Consider the following 20,622-nt stretch of genomic DNA (forward strand, 5'->3'; position numbering starts at 1 on the left):
TAATATATTCGTCCATTCCCAGGTGTCTTTATATTTTTCCTGTAAAGCAGTCTTTTCCACATATTCATTTTCTCATTGAGTGTGCGAAATACCCTATTTGTTTCTTTAATCAATGGAACTGTATGGTCCCAAAGACCTTTTCAAATATCAAACTTCTGTGATGTATGTATGCAGACTGAAGTGACAGATGAAAATAAGTAACAAGGTCAGTATTCGAACCCGGGTCTCCCATTCATTAAGCAGGTATGCTAACCACTACGTCACCCTGGCACGGTGGCTTAGCGCCACTGAATGGAGTATCCTAGCACGTCTCACTCCTCAGTCATAATTCCCATTCATGCCTCAGCCCACTTGATATTCCAACTATACTCGAATTGCATTTCTTACTTTATCGTATAATTTACTTTTGAGCATCCTTCTGTAACACCTCAAACCTTTCAATCCTTTTCGTGCCAGCTTTTTCTAGTATCAATGATTCATTCCTATAAAATTCTATATACCAGACATACATTCCTCGAAACAACTAAGCGAGGTGGAGCAGTTTTTAACATACTGGATTTGGGATCCGTAGGATGATGGTTCAAATCCATACCCAACCATCCCGATTTACTTTTTCAGTTTTTTTCCCTAAAATGCCCCAGAGAATGGCAGGACGGTCCCTTTCAAATGACATGGCGCAATTCTTGCCACATCCTTTTGTAACTTAAGCTTGTGTTCCGTCTCTAATTACCTCGATGCCAGTGGGACATTAAATCCTTGTCTTCCTTCCTTCCCTCACATAATTAAGGCCAATATTTGATGTTGAAGATTTTGTATTAGGAGGGATTTTCTTCTTCCGATATGGGTTACTTTGCTAGCCGCTGTTTAATGTAGAACACTTCGATTTAAGTGTTTTTATTTTTTGCTTTTATTAAAAATCATACCAGCTGATGTCCCACCATCATCTAATTTAAATATGGGTGTACGAAGATCGTCTTCGTCCGACATGGGTTAGTTTGCTGACTGATGTCTAATATAGAAGACTTCGTTCATAGAGGAGTTTTCTTCGTCCGACATAAGCTAGTTTTTTTTCCAAGAAATGGAATTCCTTCATTTTGTATGCTACGCAGTCCCCAGATTCGACACCTTATTTTCGCTAATCTTATTTCTGTTGCTTCTCGCTACTTTTCTTTTCCATCTTCTCAGTCCATACTCGGTAACTCTTTATTCCATTCGTGGATATTTTTAACCTTCATCACATTCACTGATCATAAAAAGAAGTCATTAGTAAGTCTTATCCGCCTGCGTAGTTGAGTGGTAACGTGCTTGCCCCCCACGCGGCGGGTCAGGATTCGATTCCCGGCTGGGTTGGTGTTGCTGTTGTACTCATCACCGGCACGCAAGTCGCCCAGTGTTGCGTCGACTGAAATAAGACTTCCACTCGGAGGCCGAACTTCCCCGGAGGGGGCCTCCCGGCCAACTGTGCAACACGATCATTCATTCGTCACAGATACATCCTGAATCTTTCCACTTTTGAACCCTTCTTTAAATTCCATTATTGCTTCTTCCCTATAAAAGTCCTATTGGAGGCATTCGACATATACAGCATCGCAAAGCTACATTACAATTTTCACGAAATAAGACAGGTCCAGAAATTTAAAAATGTTCAAATGTGTGTGAAATCTTATGGGACTTAACTGCTAAGGTCATCAGTCCCTAAGCGTATACACTACTTAATCTAAATTATCCTAAGGACAAATACACACACACCCATGCCCGAGGGAGGACTCAAACCTCCGCCGGGACCAACCGCACAGTCCATGACTGCAGCGCCATAGACCGCTCGGCTAATCCCGCGCGGCTCCATAAATTACATTCGATCTTTTGTTATTGGGTAATGTTCATATAGTTTGGCTACTATTACGCAAAAATTATATTGAAAATTATATTGCTATGCCATAAGTAAGAAAAATCCAACCACGCAGTGAATATATAAAAATAATCTGACTGTAATTATATATAATTCAAAGCCGTTATTCAATGAGACAGGGAGGCAAGTACTTTACGAAATAGCGACTCAGTACATTCACTGTCAGACTAAGACACAGTAAACTGCAGTGCCGTGGAGTGTAATGAGTTTCCTCTGCTGGAAACGAGGAAGCGAAATGAATACGCACTTTTAAAACTGCAGCAGGCACACTCGTGTTTCATCAACGGCCATGTCTCCTTCCCGTCAACTACAATGTAACGAGCACGTGTATGAAAAGCTCCACACACTCCGCAGAATGAAGCTTTTAATGAGACGTGAGGATCGCACATCCAGAGACATACACAAAAAAGTACGGTAGACTCTTCACTTTTCTCTGGAGAAAAGAGGTTCTGGCATAAAAAAGCCGTACTCTCTGGTACGACGTTTTATGGATGTACAAAGCTCAACGTAAAAGCATCATTCATTCTTCTACAATTTCGCAACGAAGCAACGTATCTTAAGTCTGCCCTTGTAGCCAAAGAGACGGCATTTCTTTTGTTACCTTCGACTATGGTTATAGAAGTAAAAGCCCACTATCCGGTTGAAAGAGAAGTGCACAAATTGACGTTAAAGTGCTTCTCGGTTGTACGACGTTTAGCTACAGTGCTACTTACAATAAATTACATTCGCTTTCGAAGAAACAAAACGACAAGCAAAAGTATATTCCACGTGTTGTGAACGCGACCAGAACGCATATGTGAAACCCAAATGTTTTCTCCAAGGTCGCGACCGCAAACGTCTTTCAAATGAAGGATAAGATCTTATCAACAAAGAATGAAAACATTAAATTTAGTGAAGAGGCTTCATATACAGGTCTATGTGTGTAGCAATTTTGTGTCACTCTTTCTTTACCCTTTTCCCTGAACGACGTTCCTTTATTAAAATATTGTATTAATTACCGTACGACATCTGTATGTCAACTGTGTAAATTTGGAATTCATACAATCAATGTGTTTCTTTATTTTCGTCCCACATGCAATGAATGAACGCATTCTCTCTAGCATACTAATAAAGAGCACAATCTTCTTAGGATACTCTTTGTCTTTGCTACAAAAATACATAAGCAGAAGCAGTATCAATGTAAACGGTGCATAAAACTTGTTAGAAACTGATTATGTCTCAGGCCAGACAAGTGAATCAATGTGCAAAATGCAGAAACTAAGAAAGCACACAAGAATATTTATAGTTAACTTACGAGGGCGTGCAGAAAAGTAACGCTTCCGAATTTATTGTGCGAAAACTATCAAATCTTTTTTAAATGGAACAAATATTATTAATATTGTACGTCTCCATTCTTCATGTCTACGTATTTGCAGCCCTCTGCCAGTAGAGGACTCTAAATTGTTAGCGTGTAACATGGCAGTGTGTAGCATAACTACGTCGGCACGTGAGAAACATCGGTCTGCAATCGAGTTTCGAGAATCGTCCACACATGGAGCACACATGACAATGCCAGACCACTATGAGCTCTGTGCCATCTGCAACAATCCGATGCCTTGGGGTTTACTGCCGTCGTTCATCCTCCATACAGTCCCAACTTAGCCCCCGCCGATTTTCATTTGTTTTCAAAACTTAAACAACTCCTTCGAGAATTTCAATTTGATAGTGACTAAGTGGTGCAAGCAGCAGTGAGGTTATGGCTCTGTCAACAAAGTCCAAGTGGCGGTGTGGACAATCTAGTCTCTCGTTGGGAGAGGTTTATTTGTTGCCAAGGCAAGTATGTTCAGCAATAAATTTGTAGACATGAAGACTACGGATGATTAATGTTGACATAAAAAGTTTTAAGAATTTTCATATCAAAAATTCGGAAGTATTACTTTTCAGCATGCCCTCGTATGTATCTATATATTGATGATGATTTATTTAAAAAATGAGAATCATTATTAGACTGCAAAATCCCACAATTTATTAAAATCCTGGATGTCAGATAATTAACAATATTATAGCAAAACTATTTAAGTAAAATACAAAAGAGGAAAGAAAAGACGTCGTAACTTTCCTGTGAAAGTTAATTTATTTGGAAACGGTATTACCACCGGGGTCTTTGTTAAAAGTGGTGAACAATCATCCCAGCTGCTAGGAAAGGGACACTGAGTATAATGCTACAGAAGTGATTGTGAATACATTTTAACAACAATTTTTGTTGAAACGAATCTAATATAGCTTTATGCATATTTCGTGGCATACTTATCTAAAGCTTATAGGAGGAATAAGAAAGAAGCTTAGGGTTTATCGCCTCGTTCACTGCGATGTCATTAAATGAAGTTCAAGCTTGTAATGAGAGATAAGAGGGTGAGGGTGAGGGGAATAAAATACGCCATGTCCTTGTTTCGGAGAGACCACCGTGGCATTTGCCTTAAACGATTTAGCGATGAAACGGAATTCCGAAACCTGGATGACCGAATAGGGATTTGGACTGCAGTCGTCTCGAACGCATACGTAATCTTAACCACTGTGCCACCTAGCTCGACGTCGGAAGCTATAGCCTGTGATAAGTTGAGGAACGAGTGTGTGGAAACGATGCATTTGAAAATTGTTAAATAGTTTTACAGGAATCATGCTCTTTTATCAACTGAAGACATGAAGTCCGTAAATGACTCCGCAATCATTTTATTGTTGGCACTTTAATTTTCACAAGTCCGACTCGTTCACACCGATTTCTTTACACAAAGAAATCTGTGTACTCAAGACGGACTTTTGAAAATAAAACATACTCCTTTAATTCTACTTCATTGAATTACCTCAATGATGCCTTGAGCAACAGCGTATTTGTTGGTCACTTTCGTGACAGTAAGATGGTATATCGCTTGTGACGCGGTACTTGGTAGTTCCGAAGTAGGAGTTGTTGCAGGCGAATTCTGTCACCGTTGTAAATGTGAAGTTGAGCGCAGATAAAAAAGTGGAGCTAGATGGCGGTATTTATAGTATGGGTGAAACCTGGCCTACAGATGATTGAATAAGTGCACAGTATTTCTGAGATAACGTTTCACTTCATCTGAGGAACGTCACAGAATGCAACTAGAATTATCCGCTAAGGAATTGGATAACAGTGATAAGCGACAGTCGAAGAGAGACAGAGTTATTGCATGTAAAATATGCTACATGATGTGCTTTATTTGTGTTAGTTGGTATATCAACAATAGACCGGGATGCGGAAGCTCTGCCACTAATTTTAGGTTCTCCCTAGTGGCAGTTTTGTGAGGAAGTCTGCATGTGAACATCGGTAAGTGAAAGAAACATGGCTGCCAGTACTAGCAAAGCTTGCAGTATTCGTCGTAACTAAATGCCATTAAGGGACTATTTGCACGAATCTGAGGATGATGTCGAAACTACGACATGGATTAAGTTCCTGAATATGTTCCTGGCCGCAAATTTTCTTCAAAAGTGTTACCAATCAGATAAATTTCTTTAATCAAGGAAACAATGCTAAGTTGTGAGCCCTACCAAAGTTTAAGTGAATTTTCGTGGCAGGGTGATGGTAAAGATATCAAGGTGATCGCTAACTTTATTTACGTGCTGTAGTAAGGTGTTAGCAAAATTTAATTTTATATTGTTATACATTATTACTGCAAAAACTCTTAATGCAGTTCTTACCACCAAAAACTGGAACATTTCGGACATTTTAAATACAGTGACGGAAGACATCGCAACACCAAGAAGGAATTTGGCGACGTAAACGAGATTACGAGATTTAGTAGGCGTGTTTTTACATGTGAAACATGACGTCTGTTCAAATTTCGCACCAGTCCCATATAAGAGTGGCGCTGGTAGCACCGCTATGAGGATGCAAATCAGGTTTGTTTTAAATACGCGTTGTAACGGTCGTAATGGATAGAGACGTTTGAAACTGGAAGTGGTGAGCTGATGTTAGTCAAGAATGCCTTTAAATCGACAAAGTCATCATTATCAACATCCAACAGAATTTGAACGAGGTCGTGTTTTAGGGTTACGAGAAGCTGGATGTGCCTTCTGCTATATTGGAGATACACTTCGCAGGAATATAGCCGCGCGGGGTAGCCGCGCGGTCCATCGTCTTGTCATGGTCCGCGCGGCGACTGCCCCCGTCGGAGGGTCGAGTCCTCTTTCGGGCATGGGTGTGTGTGTGTGTCGTCCTTAGTGTAAGTTTAAGTTAAATTAAGTTGTGTGTAAGCTTTGGGACCGATGAGAGCAGCAGTTTGGTCCCATAAGACCTTACCACAAATTTTCAAATTGGCAGGAATATAGCCACTGTACGCGACTGCTGTCAGCTGTGGTCGCGAGAATGTACGGTCGCAAGAAGACTGGGCTCTGGACAGTGAAGTGGCAGTACCGAGAGGAAGGATCATTGTTTTCAGCGTGTGGCTCTGGTGCTTCGTACGGTATCTGCAGCAGCAATTTCGGCAGCTATTGGCACCACAGTCACATATTAACTGTTACAAATCGCTTACTTCAAGGACAGAGGCGAGGCAGACACCCTGTAGCGTACATTCCACTGAACCCAAACTACCATTTGCGACTTCAGTAGCGTCAAGCGAAAGCTCGGTGGAGGGCAGGGTGAAGATCTGTTTTGTTTTCTGATGAAAGCTGTTTCTCCTTGGGTCCCAGTGATGGCCGCGAGTTGGTTAGATGGAGGATAGTTGAGATCTTGCAACCAACCTGTGCGAGGCAGACACACTGGGCCTACACTTGGAATTACGATCTGGAGCGCGATTTCGTATGAGAGGAGGATTCCTTTCGTAATTATCCTACGCATCCTTACCGCAAATCTGTACATCGGTCTGGTGATTCGGTCTGTTGTGCTATCATTCAAGAACAGCATTCTAGGGGGTGTTTGTCGACAGGATGGTTCAAATGGATCTGAGCACTATGGGAGTTAACATCTGAGATCATCAGTCCCCTAGAACTTAGAACTACTTAAACCTAACAAACCTATGGACATCATACACGTCCATGCCTGAGGCAGGATTCGAACCTGCGACCGTAGTGGTCGCGCGGTTCCCGGCTGAAGCGCCTAGAACCGCTCGGTCACACCGGCCGGCTGCCGATAGGATAACGCTCGCCTACGTACAGCTGTTTGAACCCAATATGATCTAAAAAGTGTCGACATGTTGCCTTGACCCAATCGATCACCAGATCTGTCTCCAGCCAAGCAAATATGGGACATCATCGTTCCACAACCCCAACATCATCGCCTGCCAGTATTAACTGTTTGCATGTTTGCATGCTTGCATTCAATATTATGGCAGTTATACCGGTTATTATTGTACCAGCATTTCACGTTTCCAATAGCGCGTCTCGCACTTATATTAACCTGTGATGTTAAATAAGTTACCTAGACAAATACAGAGTCCGCCAGAACAATGTATACAGACTTTAAGGAACGAATAGTATTACATATGTGTTCATTTTACATTTAATAATTGATCACACATGTTGTACAGTCTTCAGTTTAGCACATGGTTACTTCAAATATTCAAAATGTTCACCGTTGGCGGCTATACACTTAACAGAAAGACGAGAGGTCGTCGCAGCTACGTTAGGCAATGTTACAGTGGAGATCGCTGCACATGTCGCTGTAATCTCCTGGCAAACCTCATCCAGCGTGCGTGGCTTACGTCGATAGACGTCATTTCACAGTTCCTCACAAGTAAAAGTCCATAGGTGTTAGATCTGGTGACCGTGGAGGGAACCCAATTGGCCCTCTTAGTCCTCTCCAATGCCCTGGAAAATGGTCATCCAGGAAAGCTCGTACGGCTACGAGGTAGTGTGGTGGCGTCCCGTCCTGTTGGTAGAAGAACTCTTCATCAGCTCCATAAAGCACACGTATACCTGTCAAAGTTGATGTCCGTAACATTTCCAGGTACACGTCTCCAGTGACAGTAGCATCAAAGAAAAAGGGTCCTACTAAGCCCCTAGATGATAGTCCACACCACACATTAACCCCTGGTAGATTGACCGCTTTATTCACATAAACATCCTGATTTTCCGGTGTCCTTTACACACTGTTATGCCGATTCAAGGTTCCATTATGTTTAAATTACGCGCTTTCACTCCACACTAACTCCGTCACAAATTGTTCATCAGCATTTACCATTTGCTGATACCATTCGGAAAATTTCATTCGGTGATCTGGATCGGCATTATTAATCGCTTGCAGTAATCGTGGAGTGTAGATTTTCCACTTTGCAGCTTCCAGAATCCTTCGTACACTTTTACTACTAACAACCACTTCACGTGCACATAGCGTAGCAGACTTCTGTGGAGAACTAACAAATGTTTCCAACACGAGAGCCGACGAAGCAGGACTTGTAGCTGTTCGCTGTCTTCCTGATCTTCCTTTGTGAATATGACAAATCGTTCCATGCAATTCAAACTTGTCAACGATACGTTTAATTGTTAGGCGGATTGGTGTTTCTGTTTTAAACTCTCACCTCCACTGATGTTGCACTTCAGCGGGATAATTAAACTTGAAAAACCACTTCACAACACATTTCGTTGCTCGAATGTCGGGCTCCAGCCTGATACTGAACGTATACATTTTTCTGGCGGATTCTGTATATTCCCTCTACATTAATTACTTTTTGATGTTGCGATTTTGTACCATCAGTGTATGTATGTTTGAGAGGTTTCGCAGTAATGTTTCGTGTAAACTGTGGCGAGTCAGACAGTTGTTTTGAACAGTATTGCTGCTGGCAAGATGACTCTTGTATATACTATTATTTATATATATATTTGACGATGCTGGCGTTGATTTTGTGTTTGTCATTTGACGATGCCACGATGGCTCCAGTATATTAGGACATGTTTCTACAAAACAGATCTGAAGATAGTCGTTATAGACCGAAACCGGCAGTCTGATTACACAAAATTTTTGACCATAGACGTGAAGATAGTGAGGTCGTTTTTTAAACGTACAGCAAGATTGCAATTATATATTTCTATGATAACTTGGGCCTGTTGTGTTCTTTCCACCACAATAAAGAAAAATTATTACCACAAAAGAACATGTGATCGTTATTTGTGAACTATTGCGTGGTTTATCGGATCTGGAGATGCAATAGGAGTTCACTCGAATATTTCACAAGCGAGTACCAACAAGGACGAACATACAATAACTTCTCAGTAAGTTCCAAAGAACTGGAAACATTGGCGGTGAATCAAATCTCTGGGAGACCTCGTGTACAACAAGAGACTGTTCAGCGAATCAGGCAAGTAATCGAAAGATGTCCAAATGCTTTCACTCGTCATTAAGCAACGAGATAGACGTGCCGAAAGGAACGATTTCGAAAACTAGACGTGCCGGAAGGAACGATTTCGAAAACTGTACAATTACTCTAAAGAAAAAAGCGACGCAGATGCTTCGCAAATTAGTCTACAAAGATTATGCGGCTCGCCGAACTGCGTTTTACGATTTGATGGACGGTGCACACAACAAACACCTCACGGGTCATATTTTGTTAACTGACGAGGCCACAGTCCACATCTGCGGAATATTAACAAAAGTAACTGCCGCCTCAATGGTAACGAAGCACCTCACCCTGCTGCTGAGTGGCAAAGAGATACAGCACAAGAGAACGTGTGGCTTGGTTTCACAAAGACTACAATTTATAGTCCATTTTTCTTAGAGGAGACGATTACAGGAAACGTTAACCTTCATATACTGGAGCGATACCTCGAACCACAGCTTTAGCAAGAAGGCATTGCTGACACTGTTGTGCTCTAACATGATGGAATACCCCTCATTTTATGAGAGACGATCGAAAAGTTTCCATTTGAGGGCGTTGCTGCAGCGTGTATAGACGTAGCGTGAGTCCAATGTGGGTATATAGGCACCGACTTATAGGCAAGGCATCAGTGTGGTATTCAAGTCTTTCTGGCGAGTACGCAGTATATGCGGAAACATGAAATGTGGCGACATTACTATCAAACGCGTCTAAACAAGACAAGAGCTGTTATTCGTTTCTTGGCTGGGGAACGACAAACACCGGAAGACATCCACCGGAGAATGAAGAATGTATTTGGACCAGTATGGCAGACGAAAACCACCGTTGTGGATTGGTAAGACCAGGGTTGCTGCTGCTTCGTAATAACTCACGATCCCATATCGCAAATGTCGCAACGCAAAAGTTACGAGAACTCAACTGGGAGACAGTCGAGCACCCACCCTATAGTCTTGATCTCTCGCATCCGATCATCACTCCAGAAGCCCCTTGAAAAAAGCATTGACGGGTCGTTGATTACCGTCGGATGAGGATGTGCAGAAGGCAGTTACGGACGTCTTCATGCAGCAGAACATGATGTCTTACCAGACGGGGGTCTTCAACCTGGTGCGTCGGTGCCTCAATGCTCACGGCGATTTAACCTGATTTTCATATCGATTGTAGACGCTACGGCCTTGGAAAAGCTAGTAAGGCAGTAACTCAGAAGAAGAATCGAGACAGATGGATAGGCGAAGGCCAGAGTGACCGAGCGGTTCTAGGCGCTACAGTCTGGAACCGCGCGACCGCTACGGTCACAAGTTCGAATGCTGCCTCGGGCATGGATGTGTGTGATGTCCTTAGGTTAGTTAGGTTTAACTAGTTCTAAGTTCTAGGGGACTGATGGCCAGTGCAGTTAAGTCCCATAGTGCTCAGAGCCATTTGAACCATTTTGAAGATGGATAGGCAAAGGTTCAACAAGACTGTGGCCATCGCCTGTTTATCTTCGCTTGGGCGTACAAAACAAAGAAAAGGGAGCTCCAGGATTCGAGAGCCCGAATCTGTGTTGCAGCATCGGCTATTTCACAAGATATGTCCCACAATGTATTCAGGTCTGTTCTTCAATGATGGAAACTATGGTTCAAACTGGACGAAGGCCATGTTCAAGTGTGGTGAAAAAGTGTACATAGATTGATCATAAACATTCGTGCATTTTATATAAATGCGCATCTAAACTTAGACTTTATGACCATCCATGTTTTATTCGTTATGTAAATTACTGCGTACTTTTATTTCCTGTAAACTTGTGAAATATAATTTACTCTTGTAAACACTATACCCTTATAAGCGAATTATTATAGAATTACAGGCATTGGTATCAGATAGTTCAAGGCATTTCTCCCTAACAGTAACCACAGATGTTAAAACGAAAGACCTCTGAATTGTCAGTCGTCATCAGATTAGACTATAACATTCATGGGATCCCTCCATTACAAGATCGTTCCTGTTCAAGGTGTAAGTGGGCTGCTTCTGTGTTGGCAGCGCTGTGTAGCGCTTGGCATTGGAACCCTAACTGCGCTTTCTTTGTAAGAGACGGTGTGGCTGGTTGTACTCGTTGTTGGAAGTTAAAGGGTTCAAATGGCTCTGAGCACTATGGGACTTAACTTCTGAGGCCATCAGTCCCCTATAACTTAGAACTATTTAAACCTAACTAACCTAAGGACATCACACACATCCATACCCGAGGCAGGATTCGAATCTGCGACCGTAGCGGTCGCCCAGTTCCAGACTGTAGCGCCTAGAACCGCTGGGCCACCCCAGCCGGCGTTGGAAGTTAGTCGCCAGCAGGGATGGAAGTACTGTTGGGCAGTCGGTGGTGAACAGCCAGCAGTGATCGATGTTAAATGGGAAAAGTTAGCACTGATGGAGGGTAGAGGTCTGAAGTGTTAGTGTAGGCTAACGATCTGGAAGTATCCGACTTGGAGATTGAAAATTATTCGTGATATATATCTTTGCACTGTATGTCAATGACGATTTATATTCATGCTTGAACTGGATGTCACATTATTAGGGTAAGAAATACATTATTTGGTTTGCAACAAAATCTTTCCTTTGTTAACCACGTGCCTATTCGCAGTTAGTGACTTAAGTAGTAAGAATCTTTTATTTAGCTGGCAGTATTGACGCTCGCTGTATTGCATTAGTTCGCGTAATGAAGATTTTTGTGAGGTAAATGCTTAATGAAATGATAGGTTATTTTTAAGATTTCTATTTAGTCAGGGCCATTCTTTTGAATTAATTATTTGAAGTCAGGTTGTAATTTTTTTTTGGGCAGTCGGGTTGCGTTGCGCTAGAATATTGTGGGTCGGTGTTGAGATGACAAGAAAAAGTAAAGAGAAAGTAGTCTCAGTACGTTCAGTTTTACTCAGCTGTTTCAGTATCAAATAACGTAGTAGTTTCACCTTCTCAGTCATTCAGAAATTTAAGTACAGACACACACATTTAAATAAAGAAGTTTCAAAGTCTCTGGTCTGCATAAAGTACAGAGACTTAGATTCCCATTTGTGGTTTACAGACTAAAGTACAACATATTTAAAAACTTTTAAATATCTAATAGTTTAATTAATTTATAATTACAGTGAGGTTCTACATTGCATCCCTGTTTGTCTGTATATCAGAATACGTTAACACTGTTTCTTGGTTATGACTTAACACTGATATTATGCAGTGCTTTCATGTGGACTGAATATACGTGAACAAATTTACGAGCGATAGATAACTGTAGGTTGTGAGTGTTATATTTTTTTCTAGAAATTTCACTTACTACGCAGGGTGTGTAACTACACTTGATATTGTTTTACTCGTCGTCAGTACACACAGGAATATTTCTTCACACAGATTTATTTCTTGATTACTGACTTCATTTTTCTAAGGTGCACTACAACCGCGCCGTTTTACTATTGAGGGTGTACCACAAATGTCTTATATTTCCTTTTAGTACCTTTCCGATTTTCAGAAGTCTCTTATGACGTAAGTTAACTCTGTCTTTACCTACTTACTCGCTTACTTTCATTCTTTGACGTGTAACCATGGTAGCTGCTACACTACATTTGTTGCCGTATGGTACTGATGTAGTGCGCTGTTTCCTCCTTAGGCTGACTTCGTAATATACGACGTGTGTTTGTTTCCACGCGTCTCCTCCTTTATTAAGTTATGTGGGTATGTTGTTTTCGACTACGCACCTGTACTTATTATGCCTTGTACTACTCGAATAGTGCTTCTGGTATATTCCTTGACACCCACATTCCCATTTAACCACCAGCTCTTGAAGCTACCGACTGGGTTCAAAAAATGGTTCAAATGGCTCTGAGCACTATGGGACTTAACAGCTGTGGTCATTAGTCCCCTAGAACTTAGAACTACTTAAACCTAACTAACCTAAGGACATCACACACATCCATGCCCGAGGCAGGATTCGAACCTGCGACCGTAGCAGTCGCGCTGTTCCGGACTGCGCGCCTAGAACCGCGAGACCACCGCGGCCTGCTACCGACTGGGTTGTTACACATTTCGTACTATACCCTGACACGGTTTTTGTCTTAGAACTGATTGTTTGACATATTTGGGAAACATATGATGCATTGGTTGCCCTCATTACCGCCTTGACTGTTCCCTTGCATTCTGTTTCACTGCATGACATACAGACGTTTCTACATAATTCTTTATTTTATATGAAGTAGTTGTATGAATTTATATATATTTTTACATCTATCATATACAGGCGGTTGCCCACCATCACTAACATTTTTTGAAGTTTTGCATACATGTTTTGGCTAAATTAAGGCATAGATAATTGCATGTTCTGTAGCACATCTGTGGATAATCACGCCATAGCTTTTGCCCTCATTATCGTCTTGAGGTCACCCTGCCCCCCCCCCCCCCCCCTCTTCCACTGCCCGCGACAAATGGAGTTTTTTTAAAATCTTTGATCCACTTTGCCATCTGTTTTACTGGTCATAGGTCACACTATCCTCTGTTTTACCCTGTATAAGGGCTACATGTCTCATAGGTGTCTTTGGTTTTCTGATTGAATGGAATATTTTTCTGATTTACTGAGTATAAATTCCATGTCATTTCTTTAAACTTACTTCATAGTTAACATTTCGATATATCACCTAGCCACACTCCTGCCTACCAGCAGACTTCCCGTTTCTTAGCAATGCTGATTATGACCTCTTAATACTTCATACAACGTGGGAATTCGTTAAGGTGTATTACGTTAACTTTACAGTTTGTTTCATAAAAAATGTTTTTATTGAATAGGTAGAACCATACGAAACTGTGATTGATACTTGTTTTGACGTAACGTTAAATTTTTGTTTCTATATCAATATACAGCATTACTTCTAGTTGTTTGTCGATATGTGACACTATATTTACCTATGAATGACATCCGATTAATAGGTTCACGTTACTAATAAGTGGCATATATATATTATTTCCTAATTTATATTCGTACAGTGTGCAACGTTCCTCTCGCTTTATTCTTCAATTTATCACTGACTTTGACTTCACACCCTGTGCAGTTTGGTTTTTGTTAAATGTTTACTACGTGTTACTACTGTGTAAATTGATTTCTTAAATTCTACAGCGCCCATTTTATTATTGTATTCATTATGTAGCTAACACGTTATTGTTGTTGTCTTTGCACAAGGGCATGAAGTTGCATAGTGAAACGCCGAAACTGGTCGCCTAAATAAATAATTTACATTCAAAATTTCGATAGCTGAAGGTAGTTTTAATTTTATATTATTATTCATGTTTACATTAACGATCTTTATTGAGATACATTGCCATATGTTCATTTTGTTTTATTTTTGAATAATTCAAATGTTACAATACATAGCAATTCGAGTGTAGCTTTACAAAGAGCTGCCACTGAAATTGACGGGGGTTTTAATACTAGGTTTATAATTGATTCATTCTCATCACATTTTGAAGAAATATCCTGTACGTCATTCAGAAAGCTGGGAGAAATCTCTATACTAATAAATATAACGAGGAACTAAGGATGAGGGATGCTAATGACCTCATTTTAGAATTTTAGCATTATAGCATATTAAAATGAGGTGAACATAACACATAACTGCTGACACGCCTTAATGAATTATTATTTGCAAGGCGAATGTAATAGTCGAAAAGAACTGTTGGCATACTTCGCTTTTTCCATTCCATAATGTCATATGCTGCTATATTTTGGGATATCCTCAACCTATTTCATTGTTTTCCCAGACCAAAAGTTTAAAATACGAATTATGTGTTGTGTGAATTGAAGAATGGCCTATACAAATCCAAATAATATCTATACTACGTACTACTTCGGAGAATCTTCATTTATTACTAAAATTTGTATTAGATAATACATCCCTTTACTTATACGACCAATCGGCTCACAAAACAGGTGCTATGAATCAGAACCGTTCACGCAAGACTTAAGCGCAGTTACTTTGATCCTCAAAAATTTCCCATTTTAAATAATTTCTCGTGCCACCACAAACTGTATTTTTTCACCACGTAAACAGCCTTTCGGGCTGACTGATTGCTACTTCTACTCCACTTACGACTTGGCGGTAACGTTCGATCTCCCTAGCACCTCGTTCAAATATACGTAGGTTGGAACTTAAATAGTGGCAACACTGCTGTGGAGACACTATGCAATGGAATCTGCTATTGTCGCTGATAGCACACGTTCTTGACGTACCTACCTAACCTCCGAGCAATCGAGGGAAACACTGTCACTTGTGAGTGAGCGGTCTAACATAACGGTGTCACTATGTTTTCGAACCAGAAACAACGGAGTTGCATCAAGATTGAATGTGCCAGAGGTCGTACTGCAGGACAGTGTCATCAAGGTCTTCAAGAGGCGTGCGGGGAATCGGCATTGCCGTACAGAACAGTGGCACGACAATGCGCGGCCGCATACAGCGCAAGCTGTGGCTGCTCTGTTCGGTCGACGGGACGGGGAAGTACAGTACCATCCACCATACTCCCCCGACTTAAGTCCTAGTGACTTTGATTTGATTCCGAAGGTGAAGGAGCCACTTTGTGGCATTCGCTTCAGAACTGTTCCAGAGATTCGACATTCGCACCATTAACAGAACAGGCTCTGCTAACGGTATACTTCGCCTTCCACATCGCTGGCAATGGATTCTACACAACGCTGGTACTACTTTGAAGGACAGTAACAGGTGCAAACATGTAACTCTTTTGTATCGGTTGTGAATAAATAGTTGCCACTATTCAAGTTCTAACCCTCATACTTCTTACAGACAACTGATATGTGGTAACTTGCCTGAAGTAATTTCGTGAGTGGCTGTGACGATTACTGGGACATTATATAAATTTGTAACTGTATAGTCGATGAAAATGAAGATTAACTTTTTACTCGTTCCACACTGTTGAGGACCACTTCGTTATCTTCTGTCGACTATGTTAGATCGCTTGTAAAATATTTATTATGTATTCATTTCGATATGTTCAACTTCCGAAACGATATCTTCAATTGGGATTTACGGGAGAAAATATTTCTCCAATATATTTTGTAACATAAATAGCTTGTTGCCTGTAAGAAGCGGTTGACTAAAGACGTCAACCAGGTAGATTACAATAAGTGCCTATAATTTTTGAACTGTGTACTTGAAACTCAGAGAAAGTGGAACTGTTTCATCATGAAAATCACCTTTGGTGAGACGTAAATTAGGTTTTTACTAATATTGTAAAATTCATGACTTCCTCCACGCAGAAGGCGTTGCCACGCTGATGAATACTACATCACACGGCTTTGAAAACGAAGCCCAGAATGCGATGCCAGTGAACGGAGAACAGCGCCACTATATGTAAACAGAGTTTCGAGGCCTCATTTTCGTAATGTGACTTCTGAAGATGTTTTTCAACAGGATGACGCAACCTGATGCGTAGCGTGATAAATATCGACATAATTACCTAGCTGGCTGGTTTCTCGAAACGCCCGTTATAAATCTCCTAGAATATTTTATGATCTGCATTGACGTCTACATCTTTACCTGTATCACATATAGAGATAACGAGTATGGCACTTACGTTACACCATGTATTAAGATTTAATCTTCCGCGTAATTCGCTGATGAAGCACGAAAAGAATTATTATTTGTATACATCTCTGCCAATGATTAGGTGAGTTTTATCCGTACAGTAGCCATGATAGCTACGCAAAGGGGCTAATGATGCTCGCAAAATCTCTGGTGGTAAATGGTTTTTGGAACTTTCTAACTGATATGAAGAAACATTAATCACGTTTTTTCTATGTCCCCTGATGATTGCTCATTGTTCAACTCTTCAACAAGGTGAAACGTTCAATGATCGGCCGCATTTGGTATCGACAGGTATACATCCCACATATTTGAGATGTATTATGATACAGTTCTTACAAATACCTATCAGCAGTGGCTTTTCCAACTACAGTATACTGAGTCCTCCAAATGTAACGAAAATCCTGTAGTTTCCGTTATCTGCAATTCATTTTGTGTGATCACATGGCTTCTTTTTAGGGAGAATTTGTGAAGTATGAAGCACGCGTACTTTCCAATGAAATACAACTGGTGGCTTTCACGGCGAAACTGAGTCACTCTTAAGAAACGCCGGTATTATTTAAAGGCGCCATAGAAATAATGAACATAACGATACTGCGACAATAAACTGTGTGACGGACATTCGAGTGCTAAATGATATTTTGTGGTTGATCATAAACTGGGTTCCTTACAACAAGATATTAGCAATTAAGTGTTTTCTGTAAATTCTTATGTTATTACCGGATACAAAAATTTCGTTCGTTTTGGGACAATTTTCTTCTTTGGCTAATGTCATTGCAGTTCCACTATGTTTAATATTTCGTTCATTCCTTGTCCCATGTAATGCTTACTTCTCGTATAGAGTCCTGTCGTAAGATTAAAATTTTAAGTACTCCAGAGTTATATATTTAATAATTATCTTTTAACTCCCATAAATTTCTCCACTTTCTCAACATCAATCTGACACAGCCTGCTTGCATAGGTTGTTCACTGATCCTCTGTAATTTTGTCTCCTTTTCGTTACTCGTAATTTAACAACATAGTCTGTAAGTGTTTCACCTGTTCCATAGCTGTGTCTTCCAGTTTAGATGCTGTCCACTGAACTTAACAGTGAGCTCATGTACCACTAGTCACAATTAAACTCAAGGCTTCTCTATTGACTAAAGTTTGGGTATCGCCTCTAGTGGAATACGATTTGCTTTGTTCAAGTGTGACTGTTAACATCAAAGTTGAAAGCAGTAAAATCGACACAATGGATTATGTTTTACTTCTGACATTTTTCTTACAATACAATCATTGTCACGCTATCGTAATTTCTTTATATATGGTATCGATCTCGCGTGTAAATTTGTTTACCGCCAAACATGGCTTGCATTCTGTACAGTATACTGACATCAGATTCGTTGTCTATAGGGTGCAACATATTCCAGGGAAGCTATCAACGTAGAAAAGTCTAGTGAAATATTTTCCTAATATGTTGAAAATGAAAAATTAACTGTCACCTTTGGAAAAAAAAATTACAGTGCATCTATAGATGTTACTTTTTTAATGAAGCAGATAGATATTTTGAATACATTTCACAATACAGGAACACGCAAAGTAAACCTATGTCCTGTTTTGATCATAAATAATAATGGTTTCCTTTCGTTCTTGATTGTTTCCATGTTCCATTCCTCCCCCCCCCCCCCTCTCTCTCTCTCTTTTATAACAACAGACAGCGCAAAATTGATTGTTCTCAGACGAGAAAACAATTTTACTCATCTTGCGTTTAGGAGCCCGTGAACTCCATGACAGGTCAACAAACCAGGCCGAGATCTTTGTATTGAAATATAGACCGTCAAATTACTGCACTGCAATTACGCATTTTATGTGGAATTCATTATACATATATAACCTCTCGTAGCATCTGATTAATATTTCTTTTTTGAGAGACATACTGAAACATTGACAAAATGTGTTTATTCTGGCATCATTTTAATTGGAAATACTGCGACGATTGTTCAGAAGCGGCAGAAGAAGAGGTCCGTTGTCGACAGCGTAGTTTACCTAGCAGTTTAGATGGCTGATGTTCAGGGACATCACACGGTAATTGACCGATTGCTGGTCGACAATGCCCTGGCCGAACTTGTTGTAGCGGTCGGTGACGACAAGCAACTTGTCGTCGGAGTGCAGCACCTTGACGCTGCTGAAGAACTGGAGGCGCTCGGTGTTCTGGGCGAGCTGGCGGAAGAAGACCTGCATGTAGGGCTTCCTGGTGTCCCAGCAGTAGAGTGCCTCCTGCTCCGCGATGCCGAAGAACATCCGCCTCCCGGAGGCGTCGATGGCCAACGCACCCGCTGGGCCCGCCCTCTGCCCTGGCACCAGCGTCTGTCCAACACGCAGACGAAGGCAAACGTTGCATCTTGTACGTGAAAAGGCAAGTAAATAAGTAATGCCACCTTACTTATGCTCCATAAGTTCACAGCACTGACACAACCGTGTCACTGTTGATCTTGTGTATTAGCTCTGTTGGTTCAGTAAACAGCTCTGTTCGCAGTGATTTCGGTACATTTTACTACGAATGCTGCGTCATATGTATGCGTCACGGAACATATGTTGGGAGTGATTCGTTTTCTAAACTCTGAAGGGACTAACACTACAGAGAGCATTCGTAGAATGCAGCTTGTCCCAGTTAATGAAATTTTACAAATGGGTAAATCGTTTTTGCAAGTGGACGCATTTCTGCCAATGAAGAAATGCCGAACAGGTTACCCACTTCCACAACGGACAGGAACGTCGAAACAAGTGAGCTATGGTTCGTGATGACCGCCTTGCCAGAAATGATAACAGTGGTTATTAACTGCACATTAGCCACTGTTCAGCACCTGCACTATCCCATTAATCTCTAAACCAACGCAAAAGTTTGTGGCTTTTTATGTACGTCGACCGCCACGCGATTACGAAAAAAAAAATTGCTGGCATACTCGGCTATAGAGTTATAATTCATTCCACAAACACGATAGGTTTCGAAATGTCGAACTTACATTTGAAGCCCTTTGTGGAGGAGGGTAAACACTTTCTCATTCGCATAGTAACCGTCGAGGCCACATAGGTCCGTTACCGCGAAACACAGATTGTTAGAGCATGGTGTGTAAACATCCAGTTTCGCCTGCAGCAAAGATGCTAAAAAGGCCAAACTTGTGCAGGAATGTTGATGAAGAAAGCGGTTTTAGATATTAAACGTGCACTGCACAGAGGTCAACAGTGAATAATGACAGTTGCTGTAAGCTACTGTGATATGTGAAACCCAAAATAAAAAAAGATATGAGAGGGAAGCTTCCAGGAGGTGAGATTTCGCCCCGGGGTGATGACCGCCCCCATAAAGCTGAGAAAATGATCCCCCGTATTCAACCCCTGGGTTTTGAGCTGATGGAGCACCCGCCGTGAGTCCTCATCTAGTTTCTAGCTATTTTCACCTTTTTGGTGATAGGGGAGCACCTGCGTCAATCAGGTTTACATCTAATTAGCAAGTTGTAAGCTGCAGATCCTTCCAGGATGGACTTGGGAACCCTGTAAAAAATATGGACGAACTGAACACAAGTTTAGGAAGAGTCTGAGGAGAAATCATTTTACTTGCATAGATACTTTGTGTTAAAAGCTTTCTTTTTATAGAATGCCTCTACTTTTTTTAATTACCCTTGTACATAAATCTAACGGACTGAAAATGTGTAATGATGTTGTCAGTGTGTCCGTAGGGTTACATAATGTGACACTAATGAAGTCCTTCACTGAGATGACAGAAGTAATGAGATACACAGTAATATCATGTCGGACCTCATTTTTTCCGGTGCAG

The 20,622-nt window shown here is 41.0% G+C and overlaps 1 protein-coding gene across 1 annotated transcript in view; it reads right to left on the reverse strand.

The window, feature by feature from the left end:
- Positions 1-18,319: 18,319 nt before the first annotated feature.
- The window catches only part of LOC126473822 (major royal jelly protein 1-like), an 86,428-nt gene continuing 84,125 nt past the window's right edge, over positions 18,320-20,622 (reverse strand). The window contains exon 6 of the mRNA XM_050101139.1: positions 18,320-19,157. Within this exon, the coding sequence (XP_049957096.1) occupies positions 18,837-19,157 (321 nt within the window). The 3' untranslated portion in view covers positions 18,320-18,836. The remainder of the gene's footprint in view (positions 19,158-20,622) is intronic.

The sequence above is a fragment of the Schistocerca serialis genome, chromosome 4, assembly GCF_023864345.2.
Source record: "Schistocerca serialis cubense isolate TAMUIC-IGC-003099 chromosome 4, iqSchSeri2.2, whole genome shotgun sequence".
Lineage (NCBI taxonomy): Eukaryota > Metazoa > Arthropoda > Insecta > Orthoptera > Acrididae > Schistocerca > Schistocerca serialis.